Source organism: Triplophysa rosa, linkage group LG11 (assembly GCF_024868665.1).
Source record: "Triplophysa rosa linkage group LG11, Trosa_1v2, whole genome shotgun sequence".
NCBI lineage: Eukaryota > Metazoa > Chordata > Actinopteri > Cypriniformes > Nemacheilidae > Triplophysa > Triplophysa rosa.
Genome location: NC_079900.1, coordinates 8,031,671 through 8,048,662, shown reverse-complemented (window position 1 = coordinate 8,048,662; position 16,992 = coordinate 8,031,671). Strand labels below are relative to the sequence as shown.

At 38.7% G+C, this 16,992-nt stretch overlaps 1 protein-coding gene across 2 annotated transcripts in view; it reads right to left on the bottom strand.

Moving 5' to 3' along the window:
• The window catches only part of spop (speckle type BTB/POZ protein), an 81,969-nt gene that overhangs the window by 3,762 nt on the left and 61,215 nt on the right, over positions 1 to 16,992 (bottom strand). For both annotated transcript variants that reach the window (XM_057346819.1, XM_057346818.1), the window contains 4 exons: positions 8,462 to 8,639; positions 6,032 to 6,087; positions 1,033 to 1,155; positions 45 to 187 (listed from right to left, as the gene is read on the bottom strand). In XM_057346819.1, coding sequence (XP_057202802.1) covers positions 45 to 187; positions 1,033 to 1,155; positions 6,032 to 6,087; positions 8,462 to 8,639 — 500 coding nt within the window. The remainder of the gene's footprint in view (positions 1 to 44; positions 188 to 1,032; positions 1,156 to 6,031; positions 6,088 to 8,461; positions 8,640 to 16,992) is intronic.

Below are 16,992 nucleotides of genomic sequence, written 5' to 3'. Positions count from 1 at the left end.
TGGCTTTAATCCTTCAGAGGAAGGTTAAACAGAACATCACTCACTAATTGATAAAGTCGACGGCCTGCGTCTTAAGCTGGTCAGCGCTGTGTAGGTCGGCCAAGATTAGAATCTCTGCTGCGTTTTCCACTGACAAACTGGTGCACAGAGCGTCCTCACACATCACCTTCAGCCGCTCCAGAGCATACTAGAAAAAGAGAGATATACACTTACAAATGTTGTCAAATGTCAATGTTGTCTTAACGCTTGAAGGCTATATTTCCTAGCTACTAAAGAAAACACGTTTTACACATTTACACTTTCTGGTATTTGCTGGTGTCTGCCAAGAAAATAAATCTGAACTCATGTTCTTCAAAACCCTGAGATCTGTTGTCATCGTGAGATTCAATTAACATATTTTAATAGCTTTCCAGACCTTCTGAGGAGGATGAAATGCTTTTAAGCATGAATTTAGATCAAAATGGTGTTTGCTCGCAACCGTTTAAAAGTTTAGGGTCAATTTCTCACATAGTAACAGTTTTTTCCACAAAACTAAATTGAAAGGTCCAGTGTATGAAATTCAGCAGCATCTAGTGGTAAAGTTGCGAATCGCAACCAACGGATCTCTCCACCCCTCTTCTTTTGAAGCACAACGGTAGCTTACACAGAACTAAGATGTCGTCACGTTTTCGCGATAACATATTTACGAAATGCGTTCTGTACAGCAGTTTCCATGCAAGGGACCCGCGGTGTATGTAGATAGATAGATCATTCTAGGTAATAAAAACGTAACGCTTCATTATGTAAGGTCTTTTAACACCTCTGAAGACATAGTTATGTATTTAATATTGCATTTCTGTCAATAGATCCTCCGAAAAATTACACATTGGACATTCAAGTAAAATGTTAGTTTTGTAATAAAAATACTACTATGCTTGCGCGATTATATTTTTGTCTGCAAAAAGAATTTCAGCTATTCAAACACAAGCCTTCAAAAGAAACATTTCACTCAAGTCACCCTAAACTTTTGAGTAGTATGTGTGTAAGACTCACTTTGTCGGCAGCAGCGAGCAGGTCGTCGGCCATCTTGTCCAGGTTGGGCGCTTTGCCTGTGTAGATGAAGAACATCATCTCTTTGAAGACCTCAGCTTCCACATCATTTATCTCCACTCGGTTCTACGCCAGAAATGACAGCAAAACTGGGTAAATATCACATGTCTCTAAAAACATCAGATCAGAAACATCTCCAGCTTTTACAGAACATTCTCAAACGTGCTGATCAACAACAAACTGCCTCAAACACTGTCCGAAGTATGGGCTGATTTTGTATCTCAGAGCTCCTGTCTGCTTACGCTTGTAGTATTATATCAAGGTTGTCTCCAAACAATAATTTGTTCAAAGTGTCTACATTAGACGCAAGTAGTGTGGCAAAACTAAACCACAGCGCTGTCTACAGAGCGAGCACACATCATGATTAGCCATTAGTTGACAGCGAGCCCGTTTCTACTTTTGATACACTACACAGCTACTTCAGTCACTGTTTTCCACATTTCACTGAAACAAAATTATTTTATTTACACACTTTTTATTACATTTTCCTTTGGCTCTTTACTTCTAGCTACTGAAATACAGCCTACAAGCTACCCTTTGAGTTTTAAGCGCTAATGTAATTGTCCTGCTGCAGTTCGACGCCGATAAGTTTAGATCTTGTTCAAATAGGTTTTGAAATGATTGTATAGCACTTGTTCTGGAATCCGTCCTTTCCACTCTGAAGCCCCTACGGTCTCACCTGAGCACCCCACAGCCAACCCACGAGACCACTGACCTCCAAACGCACGAGTCAGGGCGCACACGCAAAGGGCAGAGTGATGCTAAAAACTAAATTAAAACGCAGCCCAGAAAGCCCCTTCTGTTACCGCCTGATCAACGTTCCGGAATGACTGTTGCAAATTCCCTTCTGCCTGAGGCTGCCAAAGCACCAGCTCTTTGTCGCGGTTGTAACAATGGCTTTTCTGTCCCAGTCCGTCCATCACGGCTAAACCAATTAATGCAGCAACAGCGATGAACTCCACCCCACCCACAGCCACAGACACACAAGGTCAAAGTAAGGGTCACTTAAAAACATACAACTATATATCAAAGCCTATTACAGAAAGTAAGTCTGCACCTTAAGGGCACGCCGACAATCACATACACATCCGAGGCTGCTTTCTCGCCTGGTTCAATTGCTTTGTTTAACGTAGGCAAGGGCGCTGGTGCCGGTGCCCACCCACAATTTGGACAGCGAATAAAGCCCAAAACCTGCTGGTTTTGAACCAGTAACGTCTAAAATCACAGACAAGAGAGAGTCATAATGATCTGATGTAAAATGTATGTATGAATAAATTGATTACAATGAATTTTATTGCATTTTGCCAGTTGCATCAAAAGCAGCTTGTAGTATCATAGATGTTGAATTTATTACTTTTGATGCTAGAAACTTTTCTAATAGTAGGGCTGTGACTGTGGCCGTGAAAACCGCACCACGAGATGGTAAAGTGCCATGGCGGTGGTGAACTGCCACCGGCGGTATAGTACACGTCACACACACTGACAAATATAAGTGTAATAAGGATTGATATTTATAGCCTTTAGTTGTGGATGGTTTCATGAATCTTTTTTACATTAACACAGAAATTATGAGCATGCGTTTCTGTTGGCGCATTCGTGGGTGGCCTGCTCTGCAAAACCCAGTTTATTCTGCGTGTTCTGCAATAGTTCTTGTGAAATTAACAGTTACATAAAATCAAAACTGGATATGACCCGCTTGCTTAGTGTCGGAGTGCGCACGAGTTGCAGAGGCTGCGGAGAAACATGTAATGTTATACATCTGCGCTTTGAGCACATCTTCTGAACGCGCATTTAGTGCGGCTGTACACATCTCCCTTCTGGACAATGTCAACGTGTTCGTTTTCCATCAAAGAATAGGAAAAATTAACGTTTTCATGGCAATTTAATGGGAAAGCCGAGGTAGGTTTAAACAGTTTGTTTCAAATGGAATTGTTTAGGTCTGTAAGGGTTATTATAAAACGGTCAGTTCTGGTCCTTGATTCTGATTGGCTGTGCCGAGTTCTAAGCCGTTATAAAATACCCCAATTTATAACGGCTGACTGCCTTACATAGCCTAAATATCACTTTATTTACTTTATTTTATGAAACCTTGCTACGCATATGGAATAACCGTTTTATAAAAGCAATAAGCCTCCGCTTCGCGTCGTGCCACAATGCCCTTAGCAGTTATAAAATGCACTGTAACCCACTGCTTCTTGGGGCTTATTGCTTTAATACGCAACTGACTAAAGTTGTCTCTACAACAAATGCTTTTTCATTTAATATTTAACTTTCTGATATTATTTAAGTTTTCATTATTGACTGATGTTTATTTAAATGTTTTATATGATGTACTGCACCATTAAACCGCATTAAACACGGACAGATGTTTCACCCTCATTTATTTCAGAAATCATATTTCAAAAATGATTTAAATAAGGTCTATATATATTTCTCTTCGACTCGTCATGTGGTTGCTACTCGCAAATATAATAATATAAATGCAATTTTTTAATGTTACTGTATGTATATATTATTTACATAATACTGTATATATTTCCCAACCACTGGTGCGGTGGAAAAAACTGCCAAAAACTGCCACCTATCTTGTAGGGCTGTCAAACGATTCATCGCAATTAATCGCATCCAGAATAAAAAGTTTGTGTTTACATAATATATGTCTGTGTACTGTAAATATGAATTGTGTGTTTATAAACACATACACATACATGCATATCATTTAAGAAAACTACAAAATATAAAAATAAATTTCCATTATCGGTCAATATAAATAAATACTAGATTCATAATCTAAATATGTCCTAAATGTATATACATGTATGTGTATGTTTTTGTGTTTATAAATGCAAAATTAATATACACAGTACACAGGCATATATTATGTCAACACAAACTTTTATTTTGGATGCGATTAATTGCGATTAATCGCTTGACAGCCCTATTTCCTATAGAGTCAAACTGTTAAATGTAGCATTTGTTACATTTCACACCATTTCAAAAGGTGTTTTCTGTTTTACAACCAAAATCCAACATGAAACTTGTTTTCTGTGCGTCATTGCTGCATTTTAAGAGGAATACGACCGACTAAACACCACCAAACTCTGACATCAGGTCAACACCACAAACTCAAGTCACTAAACACATTATGCCACTAAAGTATCCAGAAATGTTCCCCAGCAGGTTTTCCTTAAGATACATCAAAGAAGAGCAAATCGGTTTTTCTCCTCTCCACTATATTCCAATTAGATTTCCCGACTGAAACCTCAAAACATCAATATTCTATAGACACACAGCCAAGTCAGTGAGCCAAAGCCGGCATCTAAACCAGACAAACGCGTTTTAACACTGAACTGACACTCGTGCGGCCACATTCCCTCGCATGCGATCATTTGCAAACCGAAGCCCCAGACCCCATCATTCATCAATTAACCACACAACAGACACACACACAATCCTACTGTAACACTAAAGTCTGTCTCAACACATCTGCAAAGATCCTTACAGAGCCAATAAGCAGCAGCAGAGAAACGAACAACAGGAAATCTCCCTGCTCCACAAACCCCCAATGCAAGCACATCCTGTCCCAAAAAACAGTGCATGATGAAACTCTGGGAAAGACAGGAGAGAGGAATACTAGATCAGCAGAAGCTAAAATGCAGGAATGTCATAGATGGAGAGACGTGTGTCGGTGGAATATGCTAAATTAAAAAATGTAAAAAAATGAACAGTTAGTCTTAACACACTGTGTCACGTCTCGCTGTTTTATCCGTGTCTTGTACTAGTTTTCAGTGTTTTGACACGTTGCATTGGTCACGTTGCAGTGGATCAATGTCAGTTCTGAAACGACGGACTGATCAGATGAACCCGGGCGTATCTTGAGTGTTAGCACCGTTGCCTTCTGTTCAATTACGCCGCACTTCCACTAACTGTTATTAAATGTGGAAACTGATTTTTTTAGCTGTCATAAACTGTCATGGATGACAAGTGAGATTAAGACAGAATGAAATGGCGAAACTACTCAATTCCAATGACATCAGTTTGATGCTCAAAAAATAATTCTAAGGTACATATTTAAAAAACGAATTGTTAAGGATGTGAAATTTGAATCCTAGATCAGCCACGTTAAAAACCATAGTAAAATCATTGCACATCTCTGCAATGATTAGTATTTCAAGCTGAACTAGAAGGGCACATCGCTAGCAACACCAAGTTTATGAGTTCAATGCCCAGTAAACACATGTACAATACTGTTACTATGGATAAAGAAAACTTTCCCTATACTTTCTACAGTTAATCTTTAATTATTTATCGTTTTATCACTAGCCTGTCTCAACAATGTTTCACTTGAAGGTGATATTTCACAGTATTGATGCTAATTCAATTCAAGGATACAAAGCCTGCAAATGACTTTTGTTAAACATTCCATTCAGGTTTGATGCAAAAAAAGTCTTTTCTACATCATTAGCTGATAATGTAAATACATAGTATGTGCGCAATGATTTTCACAGAGGATCTTTAACGCCTCTATGAACTTCCCTACTCAATTCTATGTCAAGTTTAATATGACTATCATATTCGGAAGCCACATGAGACAAAAAACAGCAAATAGTCATTTAAAAATGGATATTGAAAAGGAGCAAAATGAGAAACACTGTAGAGCTGAGCCTTTCGAGAAATGTGGAGAAATTAAACCAAACACACACACATGGCTGGGATGAAAATTAGACCTCTGATAGGTGGAATGAATTTGCACCTTACCAAGGGATCACTAATAAACTCCAACACTGCAGAACTGAGATATTACGAGATGAAGTATAAGAAAGAATATCATGCAGTGCACAAAAACATACACAACGGGACACTGTGATTTGGAGTGTGAATGGATATGTTTTGTCACTGCTTTTGAAGTTCGATTAGAGAGAGAGAGAGAAATCTAACTCACCTTTTTACTCTCCTCCATTTCGTGTTCAAACATAGCACTGAAAACAGGGGAGCGTGCTGTAAAAGAGAGACACAAAAACAGTGACAGTTGACTTTTTTTAGTGGCCTTGGTTTCGAAAGTAATTTTTGCTTCCATTTTCTTTCTGAGCACGTCAAAAAAATCTAAGCTCTGACCAACACGAGCCCATCTAAAATGACGAGAGACATCACAAACTTAAAATTAAAGCAAAGAGGTTTGAACTGGCAAATAAAATAAAAGATTTATATAAAATATTGAATAAAACATTTCATTTATTAAAATTAACCACACACCCTATGAAACAGTGAGAATGACATGCATGAATAAAAAAACAACAGTATAATCTAAAAACATGTTTTAAATTTCTTGTTTACAAGTAGCTTAAAAAGGCAATAACACAGGATTGTAAAGAGGCAGTTACAATCCATTCTCATTGTAAACTGAAAACAAGCAAATCTCCATTTCGGTTCTGAAGATCAAAAAAGCAACTGGGGTTCAATGATCCTAAGTTTTCATTTTTGGTTGAACTATCCCTTTAAGTCTATAAGTTTATTCAAGACTGCTAACAGTCTATAGACGGTTTAATCGGACACACGCGCCTGGACCGAAGTTAACCTCCGGTCTGTTTGTTGATCGGTCTGGCTAGCGGCTAGTAATATAACATTTTATATTCTATTTAATTTCTATTCATATTTATTACATATTGATTGTATTAAATAAACATTTGGGTCATGTAACATTGTCACATTTAAGTTTAGCCAAGTAACGGTTCTTTTCAGTGGAGGGCTAGGACTTTTTGTCCAAGAGCAGCCAAACCTCGTGTTCCGGTTCCTCCCCAGTCTGTTCGTGATCATGTTTTGGGGGATGTCCCCCTCTGTCCATTCGCACTCTCACTGCTTCAGATGGCCAGCCTGCCCCTGGTTCTTCTAATGGTAATCCAAAATAATACTGACTATAATTTGAATTTGCTAGCTAATTTACTCATTTCTTCCTTCTTAGGACACATCCAGTTTAGGCCACAAAACCGTGCGTGCGCAGTAACATTTGTTTTTGTCGTTGTTGTTTGCAAAATAATATGCAATTGCTGGGACTTGAAAGGAATAGTGAATAATCTGAAAATTCAAGGGAAATTATCCAGTCATTTCTTTCAGTAATTCTTCTGCAACTGCACAAGGTTCCAGCTTGTTAACCCCGAGAACCGACCTTCATCTCTCAGATAAGACTGGATATGAGGCCAAATCTGTCTGCACAACTTTAATTTGTTCAAAAGACCATCTGAAGTCAGGAACATTTTCTCTCTCTCTCACACACACACACGCGCACGCACGCACGCACACACGCACGATCAGCTCCGTCTTCACTGCCATTAATGAGCACTACCAGGTACGGCCAGATAATGAGGAATCCCACCTCACCATGAGCGACAGGCTGTGAGAGAGAAAGGTTGCGTTCAATAGCAGGAGGCATTGGGCCACTTCAAAATCTAATGTTTACGTGACTGATTGTGTTCATTTTGGCGATTGGTTGAAGATGATGAAAGAAAAAATGCATCATCTGGTATTCGACCATTTTGAGATTGTTGACATCGACCAAAAACACTGTCCACCTAGCAGCTGGATAATAATTGTCAATGGTTAACAATTTTCTTCTATTATTATTTTAATATACTTACGTATATATATTTCATATATTGGTAATATATACACATTCTCTGAGAATTCATTTCAAGTGAAAATATAACATCCACAGCACTGTAATTGCCCATTTGCATTTTTTTTTTTATTATTAATGCATTATTTAACAATCAAGTGGCATCAGCAAAAATAAATCAGCTAGAGCTTTCCTCAGAACTAATTTCCCATTTCAGAGAAACTTTCGAAGACTTTTTATCAATCGATGCCTAGGTGATTTTAAGTGTATGTATAAGTAACCCAACAGTACAGTAGCGAACAATTCTTCATCACATTCACTACAGACCATAGACTGTATAAAATATGGAAGTAGTGTCCGTCACATCACCCGTAGGTTTCTGAGGAAATGTTTTGAAGCTTAAAGTGGACGGAGCCAGCCGTCGCCATCTTAGCAGTGCGTAGCTCCCGGATAATCGAAAATGGGCAAAGAGGCGGGACTTAATATAAGTTAAACGGGTGAGCTAAATTAGCTATATAGACCAAAATCATTTTTTATACCAGGCTGTAAACATGTTTTTTTCTGCTGTAAAGTTGCCCATTTTAACATGGGGCTTAATGAGATTCTGCTCTCTTTTGGAGCCAGTCTCTAGCGGTCAGTCGATGAATTGCAGTCACTTCCGTGTTGGCTTCACGAGAGAGAAGACAGAGCCTCCATTCAGTTTCATTAAATGAAAAGATCATTTTACACCCTAGTGTGTAATGTGCCTTTCCTGCACGTTACCTGCCAGTATGGCTTTGTGCGCCTGGAACTCCTGCCCAGCAACACACAGTGAGCAGTCGGTGAATCTGGAATGTTCCCACAATCCGCCCAGTTCATCTGCCAGCCGGCAGTCAGGAACCTTCACCATGTTCATGGTGTTCTGACCCGAGATATTCACAGAGTCCTGCACCACGCTCACCTAAGTACACAAAAACAGAGAGCAAAAATCAATCAGTGCTGCCAAACTATAAAAGTGTAAGTGCATAAAGTGCAAATATGTACTTGAAAGTATATATACACATATATTTCGGAGCGAATTTAAGTGCAAAGCAAGTTATCGATATAGCAGCTGTGCTGGATTTGTATGCAACATCACACCATAATGCAAAAGCATTGCAGAATAAATCTCTTATTTATACTGTGCATATTTAAACTGATAATTATGGGAGCATCCACGCGAGCGCAGAATCCTGAACAAATCTCTTGTTCGAGTCATATTCAGCGGATTTCTTCTGCGCTACACGGAGTAAGGCCTCTTTCTGCGTATTATGTGTTGTTCGACCACTATCAGTCAACCACCACTTCAATGACACCAGATGTATGATAATAAGTTTTTTCATATTTTCAAGTCACACATTTAAGGACATCCATATGTTAGCCAATATGGCACATCCCGATTACAGTGGCTCAGGGGGGACACTTAAACGACTGTTCAACAAGGGCAGCCGTCTAGTTATCTCTTAATTTACACAAATTGCCTCAATTTGTTACTGGTCTCTGTGTGTAAGACAGTGTGTGTGTGCGAGTGTGTGTGCATGTGCCGGGCCACCATGCTGACTTTGCCACCTGTTCCCACAGACATAAGCACGTTCATTTATCTCACTCCAGGAGTCTCACCAACACACACACAAATGCCACAGGTTCTCATATGAAGCTAATTGCAGTATAAGGATGCAGGATTTCTTTAATAAGCTCAACTCCCTACATAAAAGCTGAGACTGTGTTTTAAGACTTAGTAAGCTATTAACCTTAAAAGCATTTTTCCGGCATTAGATGCACACTGTCTGCAGTTTCCTCAAACATGAAAACAAGTTTTTTTCAGCATGGAGAGATTATAGCTTATCAATTAGCGCTAGCCCAGAATACTCCGGAAGAGATGTTTGAGGTAAAAACAGGAAACATAAAAGTGAGATGACACATGAGAAGAGTGAAACGGAGTGGGAATGAGATGAATGGATAGAGATGGAAGACTGAGCGAGTATGACACGAGGTAGAGGGTAAAAGAGCATCACAAACAGGAAATTAAATGTCAAGGGCCCTTGTATGTTCTTAATGGAGGTGCAGACTTTCCCCTGAAGGAAAACAGGGCAGCGACGACGAGACGAGAAAGAGACGTCAGAGCAAGATGACAGGCAGGCTGAACACCTAAACAATGCATTTATGGAGGAAATGAAAGAGTACAACAGTATTTCCGGTTCACACTTTCTGATGCACTACGAAGGTTGACACAGAACTAAGATGTCGATATGTTTTCGCTTCTTTGCCGAAGGAGACGACGTATTTACGAAACGCGCTCTGTAGAGCAGTTTGTCCGTTAGGGCTACCGTAGAAACAACATGGCGAATTCCATGCAAGGGGACCCTCCGGTGTATCACAACATAATGCTTCATTATGTAATGTTTTTATACACCACTGAAGACATAGTTATGTACATTACAGTGCATTTCTGTCACACATTGGACCTTTAAGTTGTTACATTAACATTTTGGGGGGAAATTTGTGTTCCAATTACACGCCACACCATTACATTGGTTAGGCCAATGTTGCTTATGGCCAGCCCACCCAGCAACTACACAAAGTCTCGCAAACATAAAAAAATCATTAAGACACGCCCCAAAATGCCTCACGAATCAGTTATAGGAAACTAAATCCAATTAAGTTATGATACCTTAGCACATAAAATCCTACAAAAACACATATTTTCCAGTCTCTACATCTTCGTTGAAGTCCGGAGACCTTAATGAGAGAAGTCACTATTACCATGGAAACAGGAATCGTGGAAATTGAGCGACTGCACACTTTTTCACTGACCCAGGTTCAGTAAAGTCAAATCTACATCAATCAACTATACAGGCCTGCAGAAAGCATTAGGATTTTTGCATAAATGTGAATACTTATAATTCTTGAAATAACAAATGCTTCTTATACTAAATACTTCATGTCATTGAATCTGCTGTGATTAGACCTTTCAAAATGATGTCTTGCATCTTTGCCCTGTTTTCTGCTTTGAATTAATGGTATAAATGTTCCTCGCACCGAATCATACGTCATGGGTCGTATAAAGCGCAGCACTCTCCACCATATGATTTTTCCAACGACTATAGGGAAAATGAAATAAATACTTCTGGAACCAAGACTGCTGACAAAGTAGTTGGTAATTAAAGTGCTGTGTCAAACCATATGTTTACAAACGCGAGACTTTGCCTTCAGCCTCGGAAACAGGATGGATCACTACTTTCAAGTCAAAGCACTTTAATGAGCAGTGCGAGACGACTACTGGAGCAGATCTGTGACGTCTAGACTCAAGTGAGTGAACTGTTTACTGCACGTGCAAATCTAAACACTGATACTAATGGGGGGGGGCAGTGTGAGAATCCGTATTCCTGACACCGTGTCTGCACTGGACATGACAGGCGCGATGCATCCAGTGTGGACAAAACGTAAAATTATAATGGGTTCCAATTAGGGTTGGGAATCGAAAATCAATTCCAATTTGGAATCGGAATCGAAAGGCTAGGAATCGGATCGGAATCGAAAGGAATAGGAATCGGATACTTGAGATTGAACTTTGAATTCCTCTTATCAATTCCTGTCTGCATATTTTCAGAAAAGTACATGCGTTGCATGATCTGCTGATATCTCAATAAAAGCCCTTATGAAAATTATCAATATTTTTTACTATAGTAAGCATAGTTTAGCTATAGAATTTGCATTAAAGCACAGGAATCACAAATTAACCATAGTTGCATTATAGTAACTGCAGTTTAACCATGATGTAGTTCAACTATGATAATACAAATTGTAATAAATCAGAAAAGGTGTGTTTCTATGTGTAAATATACACAAAACGGTGCTCATAAATATATAAATATATTTTGCAAACAAGTCAATAAGCAGGCTAAATGACCATACAGGTTGATATCTAAATGTTTTACTTCAACTGTGGAATCGAAACTGGGAATCGATAAGAATCGAAATCGATAAGCAGAATCAGAATTGGAATCGGAATCGATAAAATTGAAACGATTCCCAACCCTAGTTCCAATGCGTTTCTAATGTCTTTTGTTGTGTCGTGCCGCGTCGCGCTGGTCATGTCTGGTGTAGACACTGTGTGGATTTGATAAATGAACACACACTCATTACATGTATGTGGTAAGACTGAACCAGGTAAAAAGAATTCATTTCCGAGCAAATTACAGCATCTAAAAATATACACAAGAGGACAGCGGCGATCCGACTGCTGCCACGGCATCATACTCATGCTAATGAGCTCTGCCAGGTCATTATGATTTCATTGATTAATCAAAGCAAGCAGTGAGCAATTTACACACACTTTAATTAGAGAATAACCACATTACACCTTCTCACTTCAACTCTTAATAACAAACATGCCTCCACAACATAACACTGGAAAAGGATGATGTACTGATTATCATTATCATTGCAAAAGATGATTTGGCTGGGCTTTACGAACCATTAATCATATGCCATATATTCAGCTTTTCACATTTTTGCATTGTACAAAAGCAGCTTTACAGAAAATGCGTAAAAATATTAATGTATATAATAGATGTCAATTTTTCTTAAGGTGAAATAGCATTGTAATCTGAAAAGACATATTCGCAATGCTATTAAAGGGACAGTTCACCCAAAAATAATAACTCTCATCATTTATTAACCATCATATTGTTCAAAACCTGTATAGTATGACATTTCCTTCCGTTGAACACAAAAGTCATTGAGAAACTATGGATTTGCGTTACAATGAAAGACAAAAAGGGCCCATGTTGTTTGGTTACCAACATTCTTCCAAATATCTTTTGTGTTCCACAGAAGAAAGAACAGAATGAAATGAATCATACAGTATCAGCCATAAAAGCTATTGCATCATGTATACTTGCATGCCTTTGGTATGGCATAGAATAAAGCAAAGAAGCTGTAGAAAGAGATGAATTATTGCTTATTCTACAAAGATATTCTAAAATGGCCTGGACACATTTGTTGGTACCCCTTAGAAAAGATAATACAAAATTGATTTTTTTTATTAGTATCACACATGTATCCAATCTTGTAATCAGTCATTCAGCCTATTTAAACAGAGAAAAGTAGTCACTGTGCTGTTTGGTATCATTGTGTGCACCACACAGAACATGGACCAGAGAAAGCAAAGGAGAGAGTTGTCTGAGGAGCTCAGAAAGAAAATAATAGACAAGCATGGTAAAGGTAAAGGCGACAGGACCATCTCCAAGCAGCTCGGTGTTCCTGTGACAACAGTTGCAAATATTATTAAGAAGTTTAAGGTCCATGGAATTGTAGCCAACCTCCCTGGACGCGGCCGCAAGAGGAAAATCCACCCCAGATTGAACAGAAGGATAGTGCGGATGGTAGAAAAAGAACCAAGGAAAACTGCCAAAGAGATACAAGCTGAACTCCAAGGTGAAGGTACGTCAGTTTCTGATCGCACCATCCGTCACTTTTAGAGCAAAAGTGGGCACCATGGAAGAAGACCCAGGAGGACTCCACTTTTGAAAGAAAAACAAAAAATCCAGACTGGAATTTGCTAAAATTCATATTGACAAGCCACAATCATTCTGGGAAAATGTCCTTTGAACAGATGAGTCAAAACTGGAGCTTTTTGACAAGTCACATCAGCTCTATGTTCACAGACGAAAAACACAAGCTTTCATAGAAGTGAACACCATACCTACAGTGAAACATGGAGGAGGCTCGGTTATGTTTTGGAGCTGCTTTGCTGCATCTGGCACAGGGTGCCTTGAATCTGTGCAGGACACAATGAAATCTCAAGACTATCAAGGCATTCTGGAGCAAAACGTACTGCCCAGTGTCAGAAAGCTCTGTCTCAGTCGCAGGTCATGGGTCGTCCAACAGGATAATGACCCAAAACACACAGCTAAAGAACAAAACATCGGACTATTCTGAAGTGGCCTTCTATGAGTCCTGATCTGAATCCTATGGAACATCTATGGAAAGAGCTGAAACTGCAGTCTGGAGAAGGCACCCATCAAACCTGAGACCGCTGGAGCAGTTTGCTCAGGAAGAGTGGGCCAAACTACCTGTTAACAGGTGCAGAAGTCTCACTGAGAGCTACAGAAAACGTTTGCTTGCAGTGATCGCCTCTAAAGGTTGTGCAACAAAATATTAGGTTAGGGTTCCCATCATTTTTGTCCATGACATGTTCATTTGTTTTATTATTTACAATATTATTTTGAATAACAAATCTAAAGCAAAGTCTGATTTCTATTAAATATGGAATAAACAATGGTGGATGCCAATTCCTTTTGTCAGTTTCAAGTTATTTCAGAGAAAATTGTGCATTCTTCGTTTTTTGTGGAGGGGTACCAACAAATTTGAGCACGTCTGTATGTTTATAAATACAAACTTAATATGCACAGTACACAGACATATATTATGTAAACACAAACTTTTATTTTGGATGTGATTAATCGCGATTAATAGTTTGACAACTCTATAATTCATGCATTAAAGAGTTGCTGTCGAAAAACTTTTCTTGCTCTTTAAGCTCTCTTTACTTTATTTGTATCTTCTTTGGTATGTGATTGCGCTTTGTTCCATTGCTTGTAATTTGGTTTTGTTCTTGACAAATGAATAATTGAAATGCTTGAAGCAATGTATACTTCATTAACAAACACCTGGAGGCTCCGTGCCATTGTCTGATAATATGCACGTTAATATTTCACACTTTAAATAAAGGAGTGCATTAAATGGCATACTGATTTCTGCCGTGACACTAAAATCAGTACTGAGAATTATTACGTTTAACTGATATTGACTTCTTGTTAAGTGTGGTATCATGGCTGACAGATTAGAATTTTAATAACCATATCAACATGAAATAGTTGCCGTTTACCTCGATGCTTTTTTCACATGGTACCTCATTCATTGATCTAAAACGTAGTAAATAAGACACATAAAACTCTCCATTAATGACTATCAATCTAACATGCAAAAATACATTTTCTCATTCACCAATTTCTGTTGCTCTGGTAGCCCCACCCATAGTGAAAATGTGAAAATGTGGCTATTAAATGCAACTCAACTTGCTGTTCTAGCTAAAGCTACTTGTCTTTCCATTATGTGGCTTTCACTGATTAATGTATGCGTGTGTCGACCCAACGTGTTTGTTTGTTTACAGGGGCTCTGAGATGGAACAAGCATGAAATATTGAAAATAAATAAATTAACATATTAAATTGAATGAGCTCCTTAACTTGCACTGCATTTCACTATACGTTATACCACCTCATTTAGTTGAACCAACAGAACTGCAATAAATGACCAAACACACCCGCACCGGTGCAGGTGTGCACAGCTAATGCTGGCGTGCAGGCGCTGCTCAACCAAATGACTTCCACTGCAGCCTATTCAGGAAAACAAATACACGAAACCAAGAACTGTGCGTGCTAATGTCAGCATGTGCCCAATTACACTTGATGCATTCCCAAGAAAATGAGTTTCTGAGAGAGCCATACCGAGAAAACAAGAGAGAGACCCATGACAGATTTAACTGCAATAGGAAAACTTGCAAGAAAATAAAATACATGGAAGCACCTGTAAAAATGGCTGCAGGACAGAGTTTTTCTTTTTGTTCTTATTACATTTTGTTATTTTAAAGCAATTTATATAGAAATAACTAGGGGTGTAACGATACTTCGTATTACGAGAGAGATGGGGATATTTTACGATATGTTTAATTCTATTCGTTCAGCGGTCAAGACGCTACCTACTCTTGCGCCAGCTCGTCACGTGTGCTTATCTCACGTATGCGGTAGAGAGAGAAGCACAAGACACAATCTGTGTCTCCAAGTGGTTTATAAAGCGTCATATTTTCCTTCACAATCGCCGTTAAAACACAGTAAACTTGAAGCCTGACTGCAGGCGAGTCACCCTGAAACACATTAGAAAGGCAGCACAAACGTTTTTAAATGCCAATGTTAGTTTATCCGCTAACGCGAGCTGCTGCATAACGTAAGCCAAAAGAAACCAGCGCTGTTCCGATCAGAGAAGCGATGAAGTGAGTCGTACTGTATATTAAAAGATCGAATGACATGCTAAAAAACAAGTATGTGATCTGCATGATTGAAGAAATGTAATACAGTTTATGTAATATGTCTTTTTGAAAGATTTTTCTCATTCATTACTGCCTCAAGCAAAGACAGCGCAGCTTCAAAGAGACACGAGCCAATAGCGCTTGAGCGTGAGCTCTGTCAGAGCGTTTCATTGGTTGAATGTACTGAATGAACACGCCCTTCACTGAACGAACGAGTCAATTGAGTCAAAATGAGACTGAATGAACTGCTACATGTCGTTCATGGTCTAATGTTCTCTGTGTTACAACAATGCATATCCAGTAGTTACTCAACTTTTCTGAAAAATAAAGGTAATGACCTGGTTTCGTTTAATTCCAAGGTAAAGTAAATTATGTCGAAACAGTTCAATCTTTGTATGGAACATTTAATTACACCAATTAAATGAGTTAAACCAGATAGATTTTAGTAGACTAATATAATGTAGGTTTCGTCGACTAAAAATAGACTAAAACTATAATAAATTGGGATGACTAAAACTAAATTGCATTTTAGTCAAAAGACTATGACTAAAACTAAATCAAAATTTGCTGTCAAAATTGACACTGATCTTAATTCTAATTTCAGTTAAGCCTTAAAATATTAAAATTCTTTATTAAGTTGTATGTGCAACAAAATAAGTTACTGAAATTGTTAATATTTTGAAAATAAATGTTATTTGAATTTTTAATTTTGTTCAAAATATCGAGATGTGTATCGTATCGTGAACCCAGCATTGAGATATGTACCGCATCGTGAGCTGAGTGTATCGTTACACCCCTAGAAATAACCATACAATGCTTTGGCAATACTACAACTGTCATGCCAATAAGGCTGAATTTGAAATAAATGTAATCGAGAGAGAGAGAGAGAGAGAGAGAGAGAGAGAGAGAGAGAGAGAGAGAGACAGAGGCAGGCTGGTATTTGTGAGCAGCTGCATGTTTGTGTAGGTGTGTGTGTGTGTGTCTACAGTCAGACTACACATACGCTTTTACACGCATCATTTCCACTCAAGCTGTTCAAGTCTGGCTCTGGCCACAAACCTCCATCTCTCTCGCTTTTTCTCCTTCACCTGTTCTTATTCCTCCCTATCCCACTTTGGAGAGCACCGCCTGCCTCCCGTCTCGCCAAACTGTTTGCAATCATGTGTGTGCAGTGAAACAAAGAC